Source organism: Madurella fahalii (assembly GCF_045866475.1).
Source record: "Madurella fahalii IFM 68171 DNA, scaffold_3, whole genome shotgun sequence".
NCBI classification, from domain to species: Eukaryota; Fungi; Ascomycota; class Sordariomycetes; order Sordariales; genus Madurella; species Madurella fahalii.
Window position 1 is genome coordinate 5,214,541 of NW_027263973.1, and position 26,346 is coordinate 5,240,886.

At 59.4% G+C, this 26,346-nt stretch overlaps 5 protein-coding genes across 5 annotated transcripts; 3 read left to right on the forward strand and 2 right to left on the reverse strand.

The window, feature by feature from the left end:
* Window positions 1-823: 823 nt before the first annotated feature.
* MFIFM68171_06898 (Glycoprotein X) lies at window positions 824-3,263 on the reverse strand (the record flags this gene model as incomplete). Its single annotated transcript, XM_071062318.1, has 6 exons — window positions 824-2,344; window positions 2,415-2,573; window positions 2,619-2,664; window positions 2,714-2,868; window positions 2,918-2,945; window positions 3,052-3,263. 6 exons carry the CDS (start codon window positions 3,261-3,263, stop codon window positions 824-826), a joined length of 2,121 nt encoding a protein of 706 aa, XP_070918419.1.
* A 4,029-nt stretch (window positions 3,264-7,292) lies between these two features.
* On the forward strand, window positions 7,293-9,987 carry MFIFM68171_06899 (Kelch repeat-containing protein; the record flags this gene model as incomplete). The annotated part of the gene is made up of 5 exons (XM_071062319.1): window positions 7,293-7,416; window positions 7,470-7,565; window positions 7,615-8,276; window positions 8,327-9,302; window positions 9,353-9,987. 5 exons carry the CDS (start codon window positions 7,293-7,295, stop codon window positions 9,985-9,987), a joined length of 2,493 nt encoding a protein of 830 aa, XP_070918420.1.
* Window positions 9,988-13,256: 3,269 nt separating this feature from the next.
* On the reverse strand, window positions 13,257-15,868 carry MEF2 (Ribosome-releasing factor 2, mitochondrial; the record flags this gene model as incomplete). Its single annotated transcript, XM_071062320.1, has 3 exons — window positions 13,257-15,511; window positions 15,559-15,619; window positions 15,671-15,868. The coding sequence occupies 3 exons, from the start codon at window positions 15,866-15,868 to the stop codon at window positions 13,257-13,259; spliced, it is 2,514 nt and encodes an 837-aa protein (XP_070918421.1).
* A 566-nt stretch (window positions 15,869-16,434) lies between these two features.
* On the forward strand, window positions 16,435-18,355 carry VPS17 (Vacuolar protein sorting-associated protein 17; the record flags this gene model as incomplete). Its single annotated transcript, XM_071062321.1, has 3 exons — window positions 16,435-16,920; window positions 16,967-17,420; window positions 17,469-18,355. 3 exons carry the CDS (start codon window positions 16,435-16,437, stop codon window positions 18,353-18,355), a joined length of 1,827 nt encoding a protein of 608 aa, XP_070918422.1.
* Window positions 18,356-24,688: 6,333 nt separating this feature from the next.
* On the forward strand, window positions 24,689-26,251 carry MFIFM68171_06902 (uncharacterized protein; the record flags this gene model as incomplete). The annotated part of the gene is made up of 3 exons (XM_071062322.1): window positions 24,689-24,796; window positions 24,993-25,363; window positions 25,423-26,251. 3 exons carry the CDS (start codon window positions 24,689-24,691, stop codon window positions 26,249-26,251), a joined length of 1,308 nt encoding a protein of 435 aa, XP_070918423.1.
* Window positions 26,252-26,346: the final 95 nt, after the last annotated feature.

Consider the following 26,346-nt stretch of genomic DNA (forward strand, 5'->3'; position numbering starts at 1 on the left):
CGGACATGGTGGGCAACTGGATGTCAAGACGGGTATGCAGCAAAAGATGATTTTGCCCCAATACCACGCCCCGCGTCATTAATGGCCCGATTGCCCAATGCTTTGCCGCTTTGGAGTGCATTCCCCATAACGTTACACTTCTGGTCGAGCAAACGACCAACACGCAGCTAAACGAAATGAGCTTATCTCGCCACCCGCATAATATCGGTTCATTAGCACGGCTCTTTCTCGACGAGCCAACCTTCCCCCCTCCGGCTTCCCCGCGTTCAGCGAGAGGAAAAACACAGACAATAACACATCTGGGCCTAGCCCTATCTTACCGGCGGTAATGGTCACTCAGGCAACAACACAGAACGCGCACAAACACGGTGGGATGCTCGGTCATCGGGGCCATCTCGAACCAAAAAAAAAAAATCCATTCGTTCATTGTATCCTGCGTTCGTCCTGCTCGACGCCCATATATAGACATGGCAGAGCAACCAGCTACATCCCAATCCAGCCATGCAAAGGAGTGTCGTGTCGTCGTACGTACTCTTTCCAGAGTAGCGTAGCGGGTATCTCAAAAAATGCCGGGCCAAAATACCAAAACCAAACCCAGAGTCCAAGAATGCAAATCATAGACATTAGCCAAGGAGTGTCGTGAAGATCGTATCCCTCCCATCACCATCTTTTTCGTTGTCCCTTCATTAATCCGTAAGGAGCGTAAGAAGAAAACGGTCCCAAACCGACCATTAAAACCAAGCCTTTTTCCGGTCCAACCCAAGCCCACAAATTACTAGTAAGCATTAAGAAGTGAAGATAACACCGAAACTCGGCCTATCGTCTACAAGAACAGGACGGCGGCCAAGAACGAAGCCAGCAGGCTCCCCAGGCCAAAGACGCCAGACGGGGCCACCCTAGCCGGCGCAGCAGCAGTGGCAATGGGCGGCAATGCCGTGCCATTCGTGGCCGACGTTCTGAACGTGGTACTGCTGGTGCCCAAGGGCGGTGCGGTGGTCGATGGCGAGGCAGTCGCCGAGCTCGACTCCGGCTCGCTCGACGATTCCTCAGCCGAGGTCGTAGTCGAACTAGTCGGGATGGGCTCAATGCCCGTGTCTGTATTCGGCGGCGCCTGCGTCTCGGATGTGATGGTCGGCGTTTCCGTCACTTGCGTCTGCGCTGGCGGGTTGGTGACCTGCGACTGTGGCGGCTGAATGTCGCAAAAGTCAACGAACTGCGCAAACTTAGGCTCTAGGTACACCCGTCTAGTAAGCTGCACATTGGCAGTGTGGAGTTCGATACAATCATTACAGCGGTCGTAAGCTACGCGGAAAACAGCCCCTTCTCTGCACAAAGCCGGCGACTGGCCGACGCGCTGGCACTCCAAGTAAGCGGTGTTGCATTGTGAGTAGCAAACCGCCGGTACGATTGTATCGTCGCGCTTTGAGAGGAGATGCGCGTAGCCTCGTCCGTAATGATGCTTCTTTGTGGTCGTGGTCACCGACGAGGTAGGCTCAGGCGGGAAGTGCGAGATGGTCGCCTGCGAGGTCCAGTCACCCGTCAGGATGGTCGTCTTCTTGCCGTCAACCTTGGTGACAACCTCGTTAATCTCGAAAATTTCGTAGCTTAGGCCAAATGCCTCAGGGTTGAGGTTGAAGTATCCCTCGGTCGGAGGATACCAGCCCGTCTCGTTCGTCGGCCATTCAATCCACGGGAAATATGGAGCGGGCCTGCAGTGCCGCGGGTCGCACAGGAAGTCGTCACTCGGCGAATCAGGCCACAAGTTACAGCCGCTAGGCTTCGGCGGCATGCAGACGAATCCGGGATCACAACCCCACGTCTGTCGATCCGAGGTCCTTCCGGCAGGCGCAGTGAATGAAGGTGGCAGAGCACTGCAAACAGAGATAGACGTTGTGACTGTCGGGCCCGGCACGGATACCGTAACCGGTGGCAAGGTGCTCGTCCTTACGTCCGTCACCGTGGGCCCGGGTATGACCGTCGTGATTGTCGTTCCATCCTCTGTCACGGTGATGGTGATGGGGGGGAGAACAGTGGTGAACGTGGTGAGAATGGTAGAGGCAGGGAGCGTCGTGACGCTGACTACCGTGTCCGTGACCTCTCTCGTTAACGTGCTCACACTCGTCAAGGTAGCGGTCACTATGTCGGTCGTTGTGGATGTCTCGGTGGTGAAGATTGTCGTGCTGTTGGTGACGGTGAATAGATGGGACGTGACAAAGGTGATGACCGTGGTGAAGGTTGTCGTCTCCACCACCGTCGTAGGTACTAATTCCGTAATCGTCGTCGGAATCGTTGTCGGGACCGCGATTGAGATAGTTGTCGGGACTGTGGTGGGGATTTCGGTCGTCTGTGGTGGTCAGTAACGGGCTTTCCATGCGGATTTGTGCCTGCCGTGGCTCTTTGGTCGAGGAACTCACATAGATCGATGTCACGGTATCCGTCCTCCATACAGTTGTCGGGGTCGTCTGGATGACCGTCTGGGTCGTTGTTGTCGTCTTCCATATGGTGGTCGTGATAGTCTCGCATTTTTTAAAGAACCCTTTGCAAGACGTCATGACATGGGCTTCCGGGAACGACTGGCCAGGTTAGTTTGGGTCCGTGATGTGGCTCGAAGTACTCACAGTCGTGTGGACCAGCAGCTGCGTCCTGGTGACAAACTCGGTTACTCTGCGTCTGATTAGCGGAGAGCAGGCCAAAACTGGCAAATCGAGCTCACCCGTAGGAGACGGTCGCCGTGGCTGTAGCCATGGCGGTCGCCGTAGCAGTAACACCAACGCTGACTTCGTTAATCTGGGTCGTCATCCAGCTCACAGTTTCCATTGCAGTAGCCGTGGCCGTGGTTATCTCTGTGACAGTCTCCGTTACGGTGACCTACTTCATGTCAGTGACGGGCCGAAAAACAATGGGCAAGAGAGCATACCGTGACTGCGGAGGGCGTGAGTGTCTCCCTGCGTTGCTGTTAGAAGGTTCGCGGACATGCGGATCAGGCTCTCATACGTGACGCTGCTACAGTCAGCCAGGGCCTAGTCGCTAGGTACACAGACATCTACTCACGTTATTGCGCTTCCCGTTTCATACTGGGTCTCGGTGTAGGTGACAGTCGTCTGGTCACACAAAACTGGGGGAAGCTGCTCGTAATTGTCTTCACTCGACCCGGCCGAATGGTCGGACACATTTGTCCTCCGATATACTGATTCCTCTACCGCAAACGAGAGGTGAACAAGGGACAAGGCCCCCAGGCCGCGGATCAGTCCTGAGAGATGCATTGTGCCCAGGTGTAGCCGTTAAACGAAGAGCGAAGGCAGTCTCTAAAGGGGAACGAGAGTGAGAGCAACAAGCGAGGTGGATATTAATGGGTGAGAAGAGGCCGAGAGTCGGCGGTGCCTGCCGATCATATAAAGAAAGAGGGTCGGGCGGGATCGCACGCGGCTCACCGTGGAACTCTCGGTGGAAAATAGCCCAACGGCTGACAAGCTTGGCAGGCCGCTGTCACAAGCTCACTCGTCGATTAACGTCACGCCAGGCTGTTCAGCTGGACAGGAAGCTCTCTTCTGGTCCGTCGACTCTGACCTTATCACGTATCTCGAGCGGCGGCGACTTTGCAGAGTTCACCAGGAGAGTCAGAGAGAAAGCACAGACAGGAAGCTGGGAGCTCGAGAACCCCAACAAGTGCCTGCCTGCATGGCAGGACGGAGAGCCTGTGCTCTGTGGTGCCCTATCGAGGGACATGGGTTGCCGGGGCGGGAGCTCTGCACCCCTGCTCGTGGGGACAACAGCTCCACAACCCACCCAACCTGGTCGTTGCACCCACGTCCGAGAAACGGGAAGCCAATGACATGAGGGGAGAGCGGCCTCCACCTGGCCGCTGCCCAGAGCTCGCCCAGCTAGCAGCATCTCCGCTTTGCGCTTTTCCCATAGGGCTCGTTATAGGCTGTGTAAACAGAATATCGGCGAGATATGTCTCCTAGATCCTGCGACATTCACGGGCTGGCCGCGTGGCGACGGGAACTAGCAGCACAACAATAGTCGTGACCTTCTAATTGACTCGAGAGCATTCGGGAACGACGAACGTTACATTCCCGGCGGGGCTGGGGACTTGGACAGTGAGCAGAGCAGAGAGGCCAGGCTGGAGAGCGGGAAGACCGCTGAGTGGCTGGTAAGCCCCGAGAAGCTGAGCAGCGAAGTGACTCGCCAGGATCCACGTCAACCCCTCTTCTCCGGAAGCCCGTATCTGGGCCACCCACGTCAGGCCTCTCCCAATCGAATGCGGTGTCGAGCCACACTGCATCTGGGATTGCAGATGGCGACCGGGTTCGACCAGGGCACCCGCACCGCGATCGAAGTGGCAAGACGGGATGGCAGAGTGGACGGATCGCTCCACTATCAAGAGTAGACGCACGGGAAGCCGCAGGAAGCATGCAACCGGGTACCTGAAGGGAGGTGTCCGCCTGTCACCTGCTGCTATCTAACAGCGAGAGTGGCTGTTGGTGATTTCAATATCTTGCCATGTTTAGCCGTGATCGGAGTCGGACACCCAGCAGCGGTGCCTTGCAGCGAACAGCCAACGGCGCCTCGCTAGCCCAGCCGTACACTAAAGATGGAAGCAGCCACAGAAGGGACGGAGACAGCGGGCTGCAGGGCCGCCACGACGCCGGGGGAGTAGGTAGGTTAGGTTAGGCTACTGCAGGTTTTCGGGACCGGCACTGTATCGTCCGAGAAGACACGCACATGTTTGCAGAGCTCCAAAGTGAGGAAATCGCCAATCATGATCGGGGACGTTGACAGCGGGAAGCAATCCCTGCCAGGAAGGAGCTCGAGGAGCTGGCACTGTTTGATTGGGTGATCGGCCATGATGTTTCCTGTTCCCGGTCTAGCACGGTGGGGCGGGATGGCGTGAGTCCCAATATGGCGGGGTGGGCGGGGCAGGCTGCCCTAATTCGAGTTGACATGGGCCCCGCTCCTGCCTAGCAACCCAACGAACAAACAGTCAGCATCCCAGCGGTATGATCTGTTGCACGACCCATAATAGGAAACAATCCCGCCAGTTGTGTCGTGAGCACTAGCAAAAAGGGCCCGTATCTGCCGAGCCGGCGGGTTGATTGTCCGCTTACGCAGGGCGAACGGTGTCGCCGTCTTTGCCCAACACAGATCCAGAACGGAAAGAACGCGATCGAAGTACTCGCACCACTTCTAGTTCCCGCTTCAGTGTCGAAGATTGAGAGAGCAAGATGTTGGGACAGTTGCTACCAACCGGAGCGCCAGCACCCGGCAGTTCGCCACAGCAGCCGTCCGTCTTGACAGCAAGGCGGGTGTGATCGTTGTTCTGCATCCTGCCGGGTATTGGATGGGGAAGGTTGCACTGGTCATGAAGGAGGTGCATCCTGCAATCGCGCAACAACACGAGGCTTGGCTCTTCGAGGTTGCCACAATTGCGATAGCTACACATTCACAGCATTCTCGTAAAACAGAGGGGACGGAGGACGTGGATGTCGTTGAATCTCCGGTGGCAGCTTCCCTTGGTTAGGCCCTTTGGGCCAAGGTCGGCCTTTGACAGCTCGATCGTTCATGTTGATCTCGGAACCGCCAATGTGCGCAAGGCTGAGCCAACCTTCCCCGTCCGGCCAATGGGCATCCGGAGGGACGGGACCGGAACCTGGTGGGTGCCATCCACCCTACAAAAAGCCATTCTTCCGGCTCCCTCGTAGTAAATCAGCCGGTAGAGGAGATGAGGGCCACGGGCAGTGCACCGCGTCTCGACATCGGTTGAGCAGTGTCTATCGCTCCTGAGCTTGCACCACGGCAATGCGGCACAGGCTTCGGTTCGGTTGCCGAGATCGATACTCAGCCCGGCATAATGGCCGGCGCCGGCGGTCGCACTCGGCGAGCAGCCACGCGGCAATAGCTGGCACAGGTTGCAGCGGCATCTCTTTCTGCGTACACAATCCGCGCTTGGGGTTGCTCAAGCTCGGCTTCGAAGAGGGCAAATCTCCTCGGCGTCACTTACACGATCTAGCAACGGCCTCATCCATTCCCGGATTCCTTGCCAGTCCCATTCTTCCTCAGTTCCGTTCTGCTCCTGACCTGGCGGCAAGCACTCTCCCGTATCCTATCAGCAGACAGCTACGATTGTTGCCGCACAATCCTTGTTCAAGATGTTGCTCTCGGTCAGCATCCGCCTCATTACCCTGCCAGTCCGATTGAGAAGACAGATCTACAGATCTAGACCCGGCCTGTTTCACGTCAAGAAGCTAGGAATGTCGAACAGCTCGAGGAGGTGCTCGGGCCGATATGGAGGGGGCAGTGGCATAACCTGCGGGATGAGCCGCCCCACGATGCTTGTGTAGCCCGGCAAAGGCGTTCCCGTTCTCTCCTAGATACCTCGAGCATTTTGTCCATTGAGGCAACCTCCTTCATGGTAACACCACCGGCACTGCTCTGCATCGTTGTCTTCGCCACTACGGAAAAGTTGACAAGGTCACTCTCAACCACTGTCGGCTGCTGTTCATTTAGACGCTTCTGCTCACGATACCTGTGGCAAAGCGCCGGCCGTAGAGCTTCCGTAAGGCTGTCTCCGGCACGACAAGCTGCCAGTGCGTCTAGAACGCGACTACCATGGCACAAGTGAGCGGCCCATAGTACCTAGAGCTACGAGCCGGCGTCTCCAGCGAGCAAAGTCAAGATTGGCCTCTGGGATACAATGCAATGATGTGCAGCCAACCTGCAGCCCGTTGCTACTTAAGCAAATTGGCATGGCTCGGTCAGGCGAATGCGTGCGATTCGCAGTACCCAGCCCTTGCTTGCATCATGGCGGTGACTGGATGGGGGGGAGTGGTTTCCTGCCTCGCCACAATCTCTGGACGAGGAGCCGGCAGGTCCTGCGGCCAGTCCACCAATAGAAAGCGATCAGGTTCTGCGATGGTGGCTGCCGGGGAAAAAGACGCACCTCTCACGATTGGTTCGACTTCCTGCGGGGTCCAGTCTTGGCCGTAGTCAGCTTGGGTTCGGTTTCTGCTCTTGGATCGATTCCAGACGGTCGGCTCGGAAGGATGGATGCCTGGCTTCTTTGCTGGCCTTATTCATGGAAAACCCATGCTTCACGGCATGCTATCGCCCGCACGGCGACGTTCCTGAAACCCCGTGACCGGCCGTCTTCTTGCTGAAGCCCTGACGGGTAGACTCCTCACACCAGCCCTCGGGGTTGCCCAAGATCAAGTTTTTGCGGATGCTGTAGTGACAGCGCCCTAGTATTGCATCGTCTTCCCGTCCTTTTCATTCCTCAACAGCCGAAAGCCGCCATGCTCGGCTCCGGTCTAAGCACGCCCGCCTTGGTGACGGCCTTTGCGTCGCTCGCCCTAGGTCAAGCCGTCTGGCAAGAGAACCAGGTCGACACGAGGATATGCCAATGGGGACAGCTTCGAGGTGAGCCGCATGGCTGTCTAGTGCATTCGTCGCCCGGCTAACCCCCGCCTTAGCTCATGTCATTCGAGACACGGTCTATCTAGATGGCGGGTCGCTGTGGTGGCAGCCAGGGTTTTCTGATGGCACGAGAGGCGGAGCCGTCAATGATGGTGAGTACCTGCGAGGTCCTCCATGGTTGAGGTGCTGATGTCCTTGCAGACAACCTCCTGGGTCTCATTTACATGCTCAATTTCACTACGCCCTTTGATATCACTCAAAACATCTCGGCAGTGCTCCAGACACTGACAAAGGCTGGGGAGGGGCCCGCTGCCAATATCGCCCCAAACTACGTTGACGGCGCCCTTCTGGGCAATCACGAGGGATTGTATCTCTACGGCGGCCTGATGCAGAAGAGCAACGCGTATGACGACGTCCTAAGCGACTCCGTGCTGTACTACCAACGCTATCAGTATGGCCCGCCAAGGGACAACTTCATGGATGGGTTTGTCCTCCGGCAACTCCCCCCAAACGTCACCCAGTACATCGCCTACGGCGGTGCCGCGAGTGCGCCCTCTGAGAATATGGCTTGGTACTTTTCAGGTATGCGCTCCTCCAGCGGAGGCCCTATCTACGACATCGCCACCGCGTCCGACACCGAACTAGCCGTCAACTTGTCGAGGACCCTGGTTTCGTTGAACATGGAGTCGCAACAGAATGAAATCTTCAGCGCTTCCCCGCTACCATCCAGTATACCCGGGCGAGCAAACCCGGAACTCGTCTGGGTCCCTGTCGGTCCTCGGGGCATCCTCGTCGCACTTGGGGGTGTCGTGTTTCCCGACTTTGCCTACCCCACCATGGTTTCCCCCGACGAGGAAGCTAGTGTTGGTATCCCTCTTGTCCCTTTCTGCGCTAGCACTAATTCTCCACCCAGAGAATGCAAAGCCCCTCGTTCATGACCACCATCGACATTTACGATGTTGCCAGCGACAGTTGGTATCGCCAGCGGACGACTGACGGGCCGGGCCAGCTCACCCGTGGGTGCGCAGTTGTCGCTCCCGCCCAAGACTCGTCAAGCTTCAATATCTACTATTATGGCGGCTACGATGGCCTGCACCAAATGGAGAGGTTCTCAGACGACGTGTGGGTCTTGTCCTTGCCCTCGTTTACGTGGGTAAAGCTCGCATCGGGTGACGGTGAAGGACGTGCCGGGCACAAGTGCGTCATGCCATACCCGGACCAGATGCTGGTCATTGGAGGCTATCCACCCCTCGCAGGCTCCCCGCTCAGATGTCTCAAAGAGCCGATTCGAGTGTTTAATCTCTCGACGGGAGCATGGAGAGACCGATACGACCCTGCGGTATTCAGCAACTACACGGTTCCCAGTGTCGTCCGCGAGGTTATTGGCGGGTCCGAGACCGGGGATGCCAGTGTAACGACGCCAATCCCCTCTGGCTGGGACTCGGACGAGCTCGCTAGCATCTTTGCAACCCCTTACCCGACGAGCAGGATCATGACATACTATCCGTACGCATCCATCACCCCGCCGAACAACACCAACCCGAACGCCACGCCCTCCCCGGTGCCGCACGAGGGAGGCGGCATCCCGGCGTACCTTCCGCCCGTTCTGGGAACGGTCCTGGGACTGGTATTCGTTACTGTGGTCGCGGTCCTGATTCTCCTCTGGAGGCGGCGCAGGCTCTTGCGCCCCACACCAAGCGAAGCGGGAACCGAAGACACTAACGGTAACCGCATCGCTTCGTGGCTGCGCGGCCAGACCAGCCCACCTAAAGCGATGACCGTCGCGTCCTCAGAGATCACGCCGTTGACCAACACCGACGTGGAGAGCGTTGGCGTGCCGCCGCGGTCAGTTGCCGAGATAATGAGCAGGGAGGTCGCCGAGCTGCCAGGTATGCCTTTTGTTCCCATGTCTCGTTAGCTCTAGCTAACCCTCCCCAAGGCAACTCTTACCCGGCCGAGCTACATGACACGCCCATGACGCACATAAAGGACACGACCCGCTTCTCGCACTTGAGCGAGAGCCCAGCCATTGGGCGCGGTTCGGTCAACAACGGCTCTTACTACTCCAACGGCACGCAGCAGGTCGACCACGCCAGCACCGTGTCCAGCTCGACGCCGCAGCCACCGCCGGTGCCACCGAACGCATCGCCCGTCTACTACCGGCCCGACTCGGACGCACTCGGCGACGCACCTATGACGTCGGCAACGACGTCTCCGACGACAACGACAACCGCCAGCCCGGACACGGCGCGCGGGAACGTACTCTCGGGCATCTCCAACCTCAGCGAACGGGACCGCACCCACCTCCGACAGATCAGCGACACCACCGTCAGCTCGGTGACCACAGCACCGGGCGTCGACCGTGTGCTTGTCGGTGGGCCCGCCGGGGCACGGGAAGGGTTTGTTGACAGCCCGGCTGTAGTGTCACCGCCTACCATGGGGCCGGCCGAGGGAGCGGATTATCTGTCCGCGCGGGGACAGGGGTCGTCGGGCGAGAGCCCGCTGAGAAGGAGTGTATTCACCGAGCGGAATGAGGATATGAATGGCGGGAATGATGCAGAGAAGACTGGGTGAAAAGGGGTTATTCATTCCTTTGACGGGTATGGTTATGGTTTTATGACTCAATGAAGTTTGATGGACCCCCTCAGCAACTTGCCTTAGGCGTTGGTCAATTTGGATATTCTAGGTTTCGGGACACTCTTTGACGGCGAGATTTGTGGTATATATACCGGAACGGGCTTGCGTGTTTTTTTTACGTTAGTACCTAGTCTAATTAGCTCGCTCGAGCATGGGGGCTGTTCTTGTTCTTGTCGTTGTTGTTATTGTTAACGCTTAACGTCCGGGGCGTGTGTGGACGTGCTGAGTTAGGTCCTACATACAATGTTGTACTGCCTATACAGCATCTCCAGCCCTGGGTGACTTTTCGACAGCGTGGCCCTGCCTGCCCGCTGCCCTCCTACCACCTCCCTTTGCGGTGGTTCGTAATTGTCTACTTCGGGTACTTATGTCCATCTGGGTTGCCATCCAGACCTTCTTGCGCCCTGGGGCTTCTTCGACGGCGTTACAAACGCCGATTTCACGCTTATGGCGTAATCGAGGCACATAAAGAAGTACGCCGATCGACACTTAACAGATGGATGGAATTATACGGAAGCAGTGAGGCTAGCCTTTCCGAAATCCAGAGCATCGTTTCGTCTTAGACATCGCCATCAGCCTTCGTTACCTCCTTCGCACTATTGCGGGGGCGCTAACCGCGCGTTGCTAGTTCCGTTTAGATACAAAGTGTATCACTGTCTCCTGCCTCATCCACTAATCCGTATCGTCACATTCGCCCAATGTATGCTCAAATCGTCTGCCTTCCAAATAACCTTAGGGCTGGGGTTGGGAGAAAAGCCGAGGAGTCGCAGCGTGTTTCCTTGATTCTCATAGATGTCGTTTGCGGGCGTCCTCAGCCGCCCGTTCGGCAACTACTTGACGGGATTCACGGGACTGCAAGGAGAGTTGCGCTGCAGCAATTACAACTGTTGCCGACAGCGTTAACGGCGGTGTGGCTCACGGTGGGCACGCCGTCTCGCGATGTTGTCTCTGACCTGGCTTATCCTGCCGTGGTGGCTGCTCCAAGGACAGCCGGCTTTCCACAACCCCGTCGAGGTACATCTTTCATGATATATGTGGCGCGGCAGTCATCCGGGTGGGTGCCTGTATGCGGCATGCGTGCAGCCCCGAGGGGCATGGCTGCATGGATATTGTACGTGATATTGGTGTCATTTAGGTTCAGCCGATAACCCGCGGACAAGGCTAACAGGAATTACTGGACACCAGGTTTAGGGCTAGAAAAACCATGCGATACCCGTCCCATTATCGAGGCAAGACCAGCAGGCATCGGCGCGTCGCGGCTGGCAACATTGTCGGTCTTGGACGACATCATCGATGAGAAATCAAAAGAAGCCTGACAGAGCCGATAGGGGAGGAACAGCGAGGGACGAATTCAGCAGTCGTGCGTGAGGAGGGAAGAATGAAGATGTTGTGAGCGGGCCGGGCGCGGAAAAAAAAACTAAAAAAAAAAACTGTAATTGTGTGAAAGCCAGACCGTCTATCTCTCGGAAGCCTGCCAGGCGTCGTCAGTCTCCTCGCAACGAAACCGTGGGTGATCGATGAGCCGCTCTCAATTACGCCACAGAGGCAGAAGGATATCTCTGCGCCGGAGAATTCGTATATCGCTCGCCGGGGTTTTTGTTGACCTCGTAAACATTGAGGTGCCCGAGTAGGTAATTATCCTCGATGTCAAACTTTGAAACAAACCGTAGCCGTAAGAGGTTTGGTTTAGAGAAGAGGAGCAGCATAGAAAGCTGGACTGTTTGATTCCAGCAAATGTGAGGTGTTGAAACGGTGCGAGTTCTAGTAGGTATCGCACAGAATTGCCATTTCATGATCTTTTCCCCAGCTATCACTCACCTTCCACGGGTCTGGACAACAATCCGGCCAGATCGACCTCTACGATCACGAACAGTACGCGAAACATGGAGTCCATATCACGGCTGTTGGGCTGCTGCTGATGTATCACTGGAGTCTCGAGATTCTTTCAAACCATGCGCCACAACACTACACTTCCAGACCATTCGTCTGCGTCACCTGCTGCGAGAACCATCTTCATCGTCAACAATGGGGTGCCATTAATGTCTTATGATTCTAGAGGTTCATCCCAGACTGCGACGATTGATAAAGGCCGCACCTTCAATTTTGTAGCCCATTTCACCATTCTCGGCAAAATCCTACAGGTTGTCGATGGAACACAAGTCTGGCTAGCCGCAAAATGCGCCTCGCAACAGAGTTTTTAAACCAAAGGATCGAGTCGGCACGGAGGGTACCTACTACAAGCACGAAACCTTCGAGGTCAGGCGGCTCTTACTCCTGGAAGCAAGGTAAGACGAAGTCCTACCCACTCGGGGTTCGGAGGACTGGGCACACTGCACTGGCAGATACGGTAAAAGCACACATACCTCGGTGATAAGCAGCCGGAGGATGTTGTCTCTTGTCATAGGCTACATAGGCTCCCTCAAGGCGATAGACGTGCTACAGGCCGACACCAAGACCAGGACCCGGTGATTGTATCCGCGCGGAACCGGCCTCAATCCTCCTTGACAACCCATATCCTAGGACATGCCCGGTGCGGCCATACGTTTTCATCATGAACATCAGAGATTCGCCTGAGGTGGCAACAGATGCGCTGGTGTGCTTATCCGGAGGCCCCGCTCAGACTGCAGATCCAGAAGCTGACTCCCAGATCTGGACGGGCCCAGCCCGCGCAGCAACTCCGCATTACCCCTTCTAGAAGACGTTGGGTCACACTGCACCAAATCCAGCCACCCAAGCGCCCCTCGTGACAGCAGCAAACAGAATTAACGTGAGGAATGCGCCACCGTCTAGCCCGTTCCAGGCCCATCAACACGCACGTCGTTGAGACTCTCCCCCCCGCCTTACAAACGGAAGCCGTGTAACCCACAATGTCACCCCAACCCCACAGCTCTGACCCCCACGCGGCACGATGCCTGCCGTTTCCGGTTGCATTCAGGCGGTTCATAAATATCCAGCCGTCTGGGACTGTCTGGAACAGATGGGGGTCACGCGGGACGGGGGCATCCCGGGGATTCAAGGGGACTTGGAGACTGGGGAACAAAAAGTACCGGCTTGCCCTGTTTGGGAGTGTGTTTCGGCTACTCTATCCGCCTGATGTACTGTAGTGTAGTGTACTTTGGTGAATGGGATACGCCAAAAGAAAAACGCCAGCCGAGTGGCTCAACCACATTATGATATCCAACCGCCCGCGCCACGCGACTCGACTTCTACAGGACGCCATCCAGAGCCCTCTCCCTCGCCCCCGTCACCAACTCGAACCCGCCGGGATCCAGCTGCAGCGTGTGTCTCCCCCCGGTCATGCTCCGCAAATGCCCGTCGTACTTCATCATCTCCTTTAGCGGCGCCTTGCCCACAATCGCCAGCATCCTCACGACCGCCTTTTTGGGGCCCCTCAGATCCTGCACCGACTCGTACGGGTCGGGCGGCACGTAGACCTTGGAGACGTCAATGGGGCCGGCCCCCATCGCGCCGTCCTCGTCGTGCTCGGGCGTCCGCACCTCGTTGACCTGCCCGCCACGGGCCGACGTCAGGTCGTGCTGGATCGCGTGGCTAGCCTCTTCGGGGCAGTGGATCCGCACGTCCGAGAAGGGCTCGAGGATGCCGACCTGCCCCTTGGCGTGTGCTTCCTTGAGCGCGTTGCGCACGGCCTGCAGCGCGGCGTTGGTGATGTGCCCTCCTGTGGAGGAGGGGAAAAAGTCCGTCTCCGGGTCAAACGTGACGTGCACGTGGCTGCGGCGGACGGGGCAACTGCGGCGGGGCCCCCGGGCGAGACCCGCGATGGTGCCGTTGAGCAGCTGTTGGCGGACTGTTTCGGCGTCGAAGGGGAGCGTGTTTGTGTCCTCGGGGAGGGGGATGGAGATGTGGATGATGTTGCCGTCGCGCTCGATGCTCGACTCGAGGAGGGAGTCGTGGTGGTGCGCCTCGAGCGGCCCCACGCTGGCCGTGCAGGCCGCTTTGCCCGCCTTGTCGCGGAGGGTGCGGTCGTAGACGGCGCGGTGCGGGCCGGTCGGCGCGAGCGGGCATTCGGAATACTCGACTTCGATGTCGCCCCACATGGCAGACTCGCGCTCGATTTTGTAGTGGGTGAGCAGCCGGTCGCGCGCGATCTCGAGGTGCAGTAGACCCATGCCCGACAGGATCAGCTGGCCCGTCTTGTCGTCCTTGCCCCACCGGAAGCTGGGGTCCTCGCGCGAGAGCTTCTCGAGTGCGTCCTCGAGCTTGTCGCTTGACGTCTTGGTGTACGGCTCGATAGCGATGAAGGCGACGGCTGGGGGCGTCTCGGGCGCCTTGATGCGGACGTTGCGGAACGCCTCCGGGGCTTCCTGGCCCTTGCGGCTGGGAAACGTGATGATTGTGTCGCCGGTACGGGCGGATTTGAGGTTGGCCATGGCGCCGATGTGGCCGGCGGGCAGGTGCGCAATCTCGTGATGGTCCTTTGCCGACACGTGCAGGATGTGCTGCGTCTTCTCGAAAGTGTGCATGTTGGTGTTCCACATGTCGCTGCGCTTGCCGAGGGCGCCGTGGTAGACGCGCACCCAGCTCATCATGCCACGGCGGGGATCGTCGACGACCTTGAAGACGTGGGCGAGCGCGCCGATGGGTGGCTGGTGCCGCTTGCCCTGCTGCTCGAGAAGGTGCGATAAGGACAAAGTCTTGGACCCCACCATGACTTGTAGCTCGGGCCGGTCTGTCGGGCTTGGGAGGTAGTCGACGACGGCGTCGAGTAGCGGCTGGACGCCGATATTGCGTAGACTAGCGCCGGCGAATACGGGGGTGAACTTTGCCTCGCCGTCCATGATCAAGCGGCGGATGGCGCGCTTGATCGAGGCTGAAGGTACGTCGTTCTCTAGCTCGAGGAACTCCTCCATGATCTGGTCATCGTGCTCCGAGAGCGTCTCGACCAAGCGGAGGCGCGCCGTCTCCATCTCGGCGAGCAATACCGGGTTCTCGCCGGCGATGCTCTCCTTTCTGACGACTGTCATCTCGCCACTGCTGGAAAACTTGAGGCCGACCCCGTAGATGACGTCGACGACGCCGACGAAGTCGTCCTTGCGCCACCATGGAATCTGGCACAGCAGCGGCCAGGTCCGGAGGCGCGACGTCACCTCCTGGACGGACCGCTTGAAGCTTGCGCCGTCGCGGTCGAGCTTGTTGACGAAGAGCAGCCGGGGGATCTTGGAGAGCTGCGCCGACTCCCACACGCGCTCGGTGTGCGTCTCGACGCCCTTGACCGAGTCGAGGATGCACACGGCGCCGTCCAGGATGGGCAGGCAGCGGTCCACCTCGTAGCGGAAGTCCTGGTGCCCCGGGGTGTCGATGAGATTCACCGTCTTCGGCTCGACGCCGGGGGGGCACAGCGTCTTGGGCGGCCACTGGAACGTGATGGCGGCCGACTGGATGGTGATGCCCCGCTCCCGCTCCATGGGGAGGAAGTCGGTGGTGGTGTTGCCGTGGTCGACATCTGAGCTGTCAGTGCCGGTCGCTCGCCATGGCAGCTCGGAAACTCACTCCCCAGATGGCGGGTCTGTCCGCTGTAGTAGAGCATGCGCTCCGTGGTCGTAGTCTTACCCTGCCAGCTGTCAGTGTCAAGTTAGCGGCCGTGCCATGACGGCAGACGCACCGCATCGACGTGGGCAATGATGCCGATGTTGCGGACGTTCTCGATGCGCGCATCATGGTGGGCATGCTCGCTCGAGTAGTTCCTGACGCTCGCGCAGAACCTGCCAATGCCGTGCTGCCGGGTCAATTGGGCGGTTTTCAGCACCAACAGGCCCGGCAGCCTGCGCTGGCCGCCGCGGACGGGCGCCCTCAGTAGCATCCCCCGATCCCGACCCGCAAGACGCGGACACAGCACAGCGTCACAGCTTCACGGCTTCACAGCTTCAGTCCTGGCGATGCAGATGGCAATTGCAATCGCAATCGCAATTGGCTCTGCATGCCAAGTTCGCAGACAGCGAGCTCACGTGTAAACAGACATGCAAACTTCAATGCACTTCTTGCCGGAAAAATCACCTGGCACTTTCATGTAGTTGTTCGTCCCCCGTCGAGGCTCGATTTTTCCGCTTGCTGTGGGTTCTGGAAGGCTTTACCGGGCCCGTGCGCCCCTGCCGTCAACTCCAGGCTTGGCGCCAAGGGGACCGTTTTCAAGGCAGCTGCGGCGCTTGTCTTCCAGAACAAGTCGAGATGCGGAGCAGCACGGCTCCCCCAGACAGAACCCTCTACGCCAGAACCAGTCGCTCGAGAAGTCCAACGACGCAGCGGCCGCCCCAACACGCTCAATCACAGCTGTTGAAACCGCGATAGCACGGGCAGCCAGCTGCTCGGAGCTCACTTCTCCCGACCACCACGTCATCGCATTCGAGCCCCTCGGTATCGCCAACCGTCATGGACTACAGCGCATCAATAAACGATCCGGACCACCCCGTCGGGGCTTCGCCCTGGGGCAATTCGCCGAGCTCGTCGCCGCGACAGAGCCGTACTGGCCTCGGCCCCAGCGAACCCCCCAGCTCCCCCTTCCGATACCCCTCCCGCAGCTCCAACAACGGCCTCGACGACGGCGGGTTCGGCGCGAGCGACACCGAGTACAGGAGGCCCGACACGGCAAGCACTGTCTCGCAGACGACAGATCCCCGGTCAGACGAGCCCGCGCAGGCCGAGCCGTACTCGGAGAGCCAAAGTTTTGCCGGCGACCAAGGCCCGCTGTCGCCTGCTCCCCCGCAGCAAGCACAAAACCCGCCAGCCGAGCAGGCACGCCCGCAAGACCGTCAGCAGCCCCGGAAGCCACCACCGCCGCAGTTCAAATTGCAGGCCAAGATCACGGGGCTCGAGCGCACCGGACGCAAGGATCCCATCTTGAGGTTCGACGTACATGTATGGCTGCCCGGCCGACAGCCCCGAGCCCTACTGACCGTTGCAGACAAACCTCCCCGCCTTCCGGACGACCCAGTACCGCGATGTGCGCCGCCTCCACTCCGAGTTCATCAAGCTCGCCGAGCACCTAATCTCGGCGAATCCCGAGGCCATCGTCCCCTCGGTGCCGCCGGCGCTGACGTCTGCCGGCGCGGGGACCGAGGAGGACGAGATCCGGGTCAAGGCGCTCATGCAGCGGTGGTTCAACTACGTCTGCAGCAACGAAGTGCTGATGCGGGACGACGAGATGGTGCTGTTCGTCGAGAGCGACTTTGGCTACAGCCCCATGGTCAAGAAGAAGCAGCCCGCGACGGGCGTGCGCCGGAAAATCCTCAAGCAGTTCGCGCCGCCGCCGGACGACACGCCCGAGCTGCAGGACGCCCGCCCCATCGTCAAGCTGTTTTACCTGGGCACCATGGACGCCGGACACAAGGTTGACAAGCTGGTCAAGTCACGCCGAGGTAAGCACATGCCCCCTCCTACCCCAAGAACGCCGCTAATCCTCCCAGGTCTCGGCCTCGCCGAATCCGACTTTGGCGTCAAGCTCGGCAACATGAACATCCAGGAGCCCCACCAGGGGCTCGCCAACGCCTATCGCAAGCTCGGCAAGATCATCCAGACCGTCGGCGACTGCCACGCCGCCCAGGCCACGGCCGAAGCCACCACGATCGGCGACCCGTTTCAATACCACTCCCAGGACGCATTCATCGTCAAGGAAACGCTCACCAACCGGCAGATCCTCATCCGCGAGTTCCTCCAGGCTCAGGAGAACACGCGCAGCAAGCTCAACGCCGCCGACCGCCTCCGGGCGTCGTCCAACGTGCGGCGCGAGAAGGTCGACGAGGCCATCGCGTCGCTCGACGAGGCGCGCCACAACGAGGCGATGCTCTACCAGAAGACGACGCGCGTCACGCAGACGCTGGTGCACGAGCGCCGCAAGTGGTTCAACCGCACCGCCGCCGACCTGCGCCTCTCGATCCGCGAGTACGTCCTCCGCGAGATCGAAGCCGAGCGCCGCACCCTCGCCCTGCTCGAGAGCGTCCGCCCGGACATCCGGTCCATCGACGCCAGCGGTGGGCTGAGCCGTCTGGGCCGGGAGAGCCACCCTGCCGTGCGCCGCGCCAGCATGGCTGCCTCGCAGGGCCCCAAGGGGGACGCGTGGAGCGGCGTGCCGCGGAGGTCGGCCGATGCCGCGAGCATGCGGGGGAGTCTTGTGGGTAGTTCTATGGTGGAAGATGCGGCCGGAGAAGGCGAGGACCGGGAGCAGGGCGGTCGGGCGAGGGCGTTGAGCGGGGCGAGGAGCGGAACCGGGCTGCCTGGTTTGGCCGAAGAGGACGACGAGGATCGCGTGGACGCGAGGAATGCGGCGAGTCGGCTGGCGACGAGCACGTTTTAAGGGGATGTTATATACGCCCGAGCATTGGGCGAAGTGATGGTCTACGCTACACAGCACCGCAACGCGCCGCACCGTGCTTGCCTCGATGCCGGTTTGTCATGTAGTGTAGCTATACTGCGGCCAAAGCGTACGACGAGGCTTTACGTTATCTTATGTTAACGTAGTTGTTATCCTTGCCTTGCACGAGAGAAGACCGGCCATTCTGCCTTGTGCAACCCACATATGGTATGCACATTGGAGGGAGAGTGTTCTGCGTCATATGCTTCAACCGCTCAACCCACCCCCAAAACTGCCTATGTAGATCGATGAACCCCTCGGCCGCGCTTATTAAATAGAAGCATTCTCAGCGTAGTTCATGGAATATGGCGTATCTGGCGTACAAATGGGTCCACTCACCTTGGAATCCGAGGCATTCCTTAGCGTCATAAGCACAGAGAAGATCCACGCATAGTACGCGATCCGGCAAGAGAATGCATAGTCACCCGGAGAGCCCGCGTTACAAGATCAGATAGCCAGACGCAGTTCCATCGAGGGTCTGTGGTCTCTGGTGCCAGGTCAGCGTCCGGGGCATCCGGCTTGTCCAAATAGGAGCATCTTTACACGGGTAGATTAAAAACACGGACCGACAGCGTTCTCCCTGCGGGCCTTAACAACGCTCAAAATCAGCAGATACCTATGGAAGGAAAACGGCTTTCCTAAAGAGCCGAAGCAATGGGTGCCAATGGGTGCCGTGAAGCTGCGGGCAGGTGGTGGCTCTACAAAACTCTGCTTGGGACAGCGCAATCAGTACAGCAGCTAGACATGGTTCTGGAACAGGGTTTGGCGCGTATGGCGCCGCAGACGCTTGCTGTAGGGCCTTGCTACAGGGATGTTAGCCCGACCGAGGCGATGCCGGGCCAGCTTGATATATTGGGCGATCAAGGTACGCCAACACGATAACCACTGAACCCGACTCTGGCGCTGGGTGGAGTGAGACGCGGGCATTATCGAGACTGACAAAGGGCATCGGTTGAAGCAGAGATGGATGTAACAAAAAAGGCGCTCGCGGGAATGGAGGGTTAAGCGGTCGGTTGATTGACGGCGACCGCATTATCTGCTGTTGCCCTCGCTGTGGTCATCTTGTTGAGCACTGCAGATCCAGATATGGGCGCGAAACGCGCCGAGCTGAGCGATAGTTGGGATAGTTGGAAAGAGGGGACACGGGTTCACGTGGTCGCTTATACGTATGTCCTGTAGGCCACGAGAAGCTGCTCACTCGCAGCGCCGAGACAAGATACACTACTTTGAGACGATCCGCAATATGTCCATTTTCAATCGAGGCGTGGTGCATCCTGAAGACGATAAAAGATGTCGGCATAGTCCGGCAGGGTGCGAACAGTGACCGGCCAGCTTTACCCAGCCCGCGCCATTATCACAGCGTCCGTCCCGACTCGAGATGCGGCCATGTCTTGGTTGGAGTACGGGAATACTTTGATGAGATAGCCCGTCATCATCCGCATATCCAAGAGCCATTACTTAGTCCTAGTCAGGCGAGCTACAGCCTTACCGAGACCGAACTAACCTGTACGGCCCCCAACCTGCCCCTGCGGGTGTTGAGAGCAACAAGCCGTGCCTTGAACCGCCCGCATAGCTCGGAATCTCAATCGTCCTCGTAGCTTCCGACATGAGGCAAACGAGTCAGGAAAGAACCGGAAGACCCCAGACGACATGCGAGGCGATAGCACTAGGCCTTATGTTGATGAATAACGGCGTTTGAACACGCGGGCGAAGAGCGAGTTCCTTCTCTGCATTGCCTAGTACTGCACTCACCGTCTTGAACGCGGCTGGTATCATTCTCATCGCGGCGGCGCGCGGGTGCATACGGTTGTTCCTGTTCGGAATACCCGACTCATACGTTGTTACCCTGATGGCCGAAGGTGTGGATGAGGGCTTGGTGTTATGTGGATTTCATTGAACCCCGGGCTACGCCTTGGTTCGACTTGCGGAGCCCTCGTGGTCGTCGCAATGCGGCTGACAATACTGCTGCTCTTGTTCGTAGCGCCTCAGCACCCAGAACAACCTAGAGTATCGCGATAGATCCAGAGGGCTTATCTTTTTGGAGGTTTCCGAGGAAAAGCTGGCAGACCTGGGGCGTGTGGTCTAAACACGGCTTCCCACCCTCACTTCTCCACAGCCATGCCTCTTGCGCCATCAAGGTGCGCTGTTTGTGCTTCCACTTCGTATAACCACCCCCCCCCCCCCCCCCACCCACGTAGAGGCCCGTCACGTTGCGTAGTATTCCCCGAGTAAGGACAATGCGCCGGATATGCAGACTCACCGCCTCGCCGCTGTTGCCCGTCGTCTTGGTAGAGGTTGGTCGGCGGAGAGGCTGCGGGCGAGCTGCAGGGTTCGCTGCCGCGGTGCAGGTGCAGCCTCACATCTATAACTGCGGCTGCCACCTCCCAGCCTGCAATATCAAAATGCCGGGCTGTTCCAGACGTGGCACTTAAGAGCTCGGTCAGAATGGAGGATGGTAGACCGCCTCTTTCGCTGGCCATGGCGAAGCGCAACCCAACTCCATCTGCCATTGGTGCTGTCTCACTGCACCGCGCCGGGATTCGATGTCTCGTGGTCGTGCCCACGGACCAACGCCGATCTGGCCGGCTAGCCGCAAGGCCGCTCCGAATTCAGCCGTGCCAGCGGCCTTGCTCTCTTTGGGGAATCATGCCCGTGCTTGCCGGCAGCGCGGGACAGATTCCCAGGCGTGAAACTCCCGGGGTGGCGGACAGGGCACAGGGTTTGGCCCGATGTTACCGCAGGCGTTTGCTTGCAGGGTCTCGCTCACCGACCGGATTGGTTCAGCGCTCGATGGCGGCGGCCCGGGGTCGCAAACACGCCATCGCAATTGTACATTAACGCCAGCCGGTTGCCCGCGGGACAGACTCTTGTCAATCGACACGATTGAGCAGGCGGATTGCCGCATCGAGTGTTCCTGGCACTATACAGCGTGGCATCGTCGAGACGAGGCGCAGTGAAGGTCGTCCCGTGTGCGCGAGTACGAGCAGGTTCTGAGAAGCTTGTCCAAACCCTGACGGCTGGGCTGCCCCCCCCCCCCCCCCCCAAGTTCGATCCTAGGCTAGCGTGTGATCTTTGCTTTTTCTTCTTGAGCCGCCAGCCGAACCTCTCCCCCCCCCCCCTGGCGACCCCAATTTTCCCCAACGTCGCCTGCCCCACTGATTGGCCGTGGCTGGGAAGATCTCTTTCCGACAACAAAACATGGGTAGAGGGGACGTCCGTCCACATGGAGAGATCGGAAGAGCTACCGCATGTGATAAGGCACGACGTTATCGGTTCATCGCGGGACGCCCAGTCGTCAGTACGAGGCGGTGTCTCCTGCAGGTTCTAGATAAGGGATCGATAGTATGTGCGGGTGCGCATCGACGCATCACGCATCACGCATGCCCAAGTCGGCTAGGGGGGACCGAGGACCCCAAAACAGGCTCGCCAGCTCCCCCAGGTCCCGTCCCCGCGAAGTCGCCATCCCGTGTCACATCCCAATCTTCCGGAAGATTCCTGCGCTCTCCCGAGGCGGCGATGCCGCTTTGGTCGACACGGCAATGCGGCGGCTGTCGTTGAGCCTTGCTGGAGCCTGCTGCTCCGTTTCATGTGGTCGAAGACACCCTTGTCCTGCCATGTGCAGAGATCGTTGGCCATAGGGCCGGCAAAATGGACGGTGCATGTCGACTAAACCCCAGCTAGACAGACCCTGTTTCTAGTAGCGGCCGAGCTAGCCTGTGGCCGGTAGGATTCGTCACTCATGGACGTCGAGAAGGAATTTTTTACAGGCATTCTCCGGACGGACGGCCAGAGGCCTCGGCGACACGCCCCCATGGCTGGGGTGGACCTTGAGCCACTACCGGGCCGTTTAGGAGGACCCTGTCGTGGAGCAGGACGTCAGGGTCGGATTGGGGTAGAAACTGGTGGGGTTCTCGAGTTGGAGACCTGGACCACGCTTCGCTCTTCAGCGGACTCGGGTGTGTCCTCCGCACGAAGATCCGTCACGGATAGAGTCTCGAGGGCAATCATTTCTCTCCCGGTGATGGCCGTCACGGCCGTTAGAGGGGGGTTCCAAAGTCTGGGAATGGCCACCGCGAGTCGGCAAGGGTAGCACTCGGGAGCATTGGTGCGGAGACGCATCTGTAGTACAGAGTCGCACAAGACGCACTCAAGCGCACCCCAGGCTGCCGTTGGACTCATTTTTCTCAGGGCCGTCGGCCAAACGGCGAGCGGCCAGCCGTTCGTAGCGTTTCGCGTAGAGCCGGCGGTGCGGCAGAGGCTCGGGGAGAGCGGGAGAGCAGGGAGAGCAGGCAGAGCAGGCAGAGCAGATGGTAGCGTTCCCACGATGTGGTCAGCGGCCGCTTAGCTAGGTGAAGTCGAAGATGCGAGCGAGGCTCTATTTGTGGCGGCCGTAGATCCTGCGGTAAATGGGGCGGGGAGCCAACCTCTTGCAATTTGTGGGAGCCAAGTGACGCAAGGTGTGGGATGAGCACTTCGGTAGGAATTGCGGTTTCCCCCCCCCTTTCCCTTACCAGAGATTCTGCTTTTTGGTGAGGTACAGTACCGCGGTTCGCTGCGGTCAACCTCAGTTTTCCTTTTTTACTTTTCCCCTCTCTCGTCATCGTCATGAACAACCGACCCCACACACACCTTCGGCACGCTCTCCCCCCCCCCCCCTGCTGCCCTGTTCTCCAGCCCAGCACCTCGACGACCCGTCCCTCCCCACCGTCGAGACCTGCCAGATGGTATCTAATCGATATTTCCGCTGCCGCTGTGGGAGCAGCGGCACGGCTCCTCAACCTGCGGTGCGCGCCAACTCCGGGACCGGATGCTGACCGTGGGACGAGCGACCCACGCAACGGTCGACGGGAGAGCTGCCGATATATCGTCATATCCTGGGCGCGGTCGCAGCAGCCGGGAGCAGTGTAGCCTCGCTAAGCCCTGGAACAGCCGGTCCTCACGCCGTCTTCCGCCTGATATTGCCATGATTGCCCTGTCTCGCGCGGGCTACGGACTGGCCAGCGATGGCGTGCGCGTTTGGCCGCCAGCTATTCGCTGCCGCCCTCCCTGTCAACGGGCGGCCGAGCAGACACTTTATGGCCCGAGCACGTTTGCTCGTACCGTCGGTACCGCGCGCCACAAGTCTACCATGGTACTTCTCCACCCATCGACGCCTGCATGGTCGCTGCATGGAAGCAGCTTCGCTCCCCCATGCATCGAAATCCCGGAACCCGCAGCTCCTTCTTCTGCTGCGGTTTGCCATCGCCAACTCCACCCACGGCTCGAGCAGGCCCAGACAGGAAAGACGGTCGCCCCAAGTGCTCCCGGATCGCATCAGGACTGGCCCGACTCGGCCGCGGACCGCAGGCATGCCGTGCGTCCAAACCACAATCAGCACCAGCGCACCACTCACGGTTGGCCAGCAGAGAGGCAGAGAGGGCGAGGGACAGCGAGAGAGGGAGAGCGAGACGGGGCGCATCTGCGCCGTCGGGGGGGGGTGTCCCTGGCGTCTGCAGCCGGCTCCGGCTCCGGCTGAGCGCACTATCCATGGGATGTCGCGATGCTCCCGCCCAACGTCGATAGACAAGGGTAATGTGGCTCCCGTCGCTAACGTGCACCATGTTATCCCGAAATTATGGGGTACTCTCGGAGCTTCTCTGAAGCGCATTGCGCCTAGCCGCTTTTCGCAGAGATAACTGGTCGATATCTGACTGGTGAAGGCCGGCCGAGCGCGCTGCTCTGGCTCCAGAGCCCACCGCCTCGACATCCGCACCTGGACCTTGCCTATCCCCTTGGTCTCTTGTACGCTTTCCTGCCGACTGCCTCGTCGACACCCCGGACGATGCGCATGGCAGATTGACACATCGCCGCACGTCAGTTATTCGTGTCATGGCCGCCAAACCATTAAAGAGTGGGGGTCCTTCCCGGCCTCTTCTCTGTCTCTGAGCATCTGCCCTCTTCGCGACGCCCCCCTCCGAGTTCCCGCCCTCCTGGTTGTAGTCGCCGGGTGCTCGAACTCTTTCTCCTCTGCGTGCAAAGACTTTTTTTTGCCACCCATCACATTAGCAGCCCTTCTTTTGCTCTCTTTGCTCCCGCATCCCGCGCCCGCTGCCCCCCAGGCAGAGCCGCAGCCCTCCTCTGACAACGTAGCGAGTCTCTGGTCGCCCAGTCTGCGTCCCCGGACACCCCAGACCCCACGCGGACGGCCCTCTTCGCGCCCTCTCGTTGGCCAAGCGCGCCGCTATCCCACCTCTCATCCCACTCTCATCCCACTTCCCCCGTCGTCGTCCTATCGAGATGGCGCCCTCCGCTACAGGTGAGCCGGCGCCAATGCACCTACCCGTCGCCGCGAAAGCTTCAACCATCAATGCATCTGTCTTGCATGGGCCACGCGACCTGCGATTGGTAACGCTCTCCTCTCTTGTCACCCCATGTTCCCTGCTCCCCCGCAAAAAAAAAAAAAAAAAAAAAAGCCATCTCAGATCTTGCCGTTACACAGAGTAGGGGTTCCTACCTTGGTTATTTTTGGCCGCCACGCCTCGCTCGCCAGGCTGGACGTCTTCCATTCCCACGGCAGCTCAGCTAACGCGACTGTGTGCAGGAACGGCGGAGTATTGAGGAGCCCGGCATTGGCGAGCTGCAAATCGCCGTCAAGACGACAGGCATTTGTGGCTCTGATGTCTCGTATTACAAGAAATTCGCCAATGGCGACCTTTGCGCCTGCATGCCTCTCTCGCTCGGCCACGAGTCGTCGGGTACCGTCGTCGCCATCGGGCCTCAGGTCACGGGCTTCAGCATTGGCGACCGCGTAGCCCTCGAGGTCGGCATTCCCTGCGGCCAGTGCGGCATCTGCCGCCAGGGCAGATACAACCTCTGCAAGCGCATGCGATTCAGGAGCAGTGCCAAATCGGTCCCGCACTTCCAGGGGACGCTACAAGAGCGCATCAATCACCCTGCTGCGTGGTGCCACAAGTGCGTTCACCCGACTTTTGCAACTGGGGCAGATAGCCCGATGCTGACAGGTCCCACAGGCTCCCCGAGAGCATATCTTTCGACACGGCTGCCCTCTTGGAGCCTCTGTCTGTCGCCATCCACGCCGTCAACCGGGCAAGCCCGACTCCTGGCTCGACGGCCCTGGTCATCGGAGCCGGCGCTGTCGGGCTGCTTACGGCCGCAATGGCGAGGCAAGCCGGATGCTCGACGGTGACCATTGCCGATGTCGACCAGGGCCGTGTCGACTTCGCCATCGCCAAGGGCTTTGCGACCCACGGCTACGTCGCACCGAGGCCCATGCACACGTCGTCGAGTTGCTCGTCGTTGTACAGCGGCAGCAGCTCGGGCATGTCAACTCCGGACGGCATGATGACCCCGGCGAGCACCCTGTCGTTCCAGAGCCAGCTGGACTCTGCCAAGTCACTCGCTGCCGAAATGCTGGCGCAGACGAGTTCGCCGAGCCCGCTGTTCGTCGACGACGAGGACGACGGCGTCGACGTGACCTTTGAGTGCACCGGCAAAGAGGTGTGCATGCACACCTCGCTGTACGCCACCAAGCCGGGCGGCAAGGTGATCATGGTGGGGATGGGGACGCCCATCCAGACGCTGCCCATGTCGGTGGCGCACCTGCGCGAGATCGACATTCTGGGCATCTTCCGGTATGCCAACACGTACGCCACGGGCATCCGGCTGCTCTGCGCGCGGGACAGGGTCGGCCGGGGCGCCGGCTACATCCTCCCGGACCTGGACCAGATGGTCACGCACCGGTTCAAGGGGCTGGATAACGCCAAGGGCGCGTTTGAGCTCGCCAGCCGGACAAGCGACGACGACGGCAACCTGGTGCTCAAGGTTGTCATTGAGGCCTAGCCCCGCGGGGTTATCCTGCGGCCCCGATTTCCTTGCATCTCTCTCCTTGTATTTGAGCTCATTATATCCTCGATTTTCGTGCACATCGCAAAGCA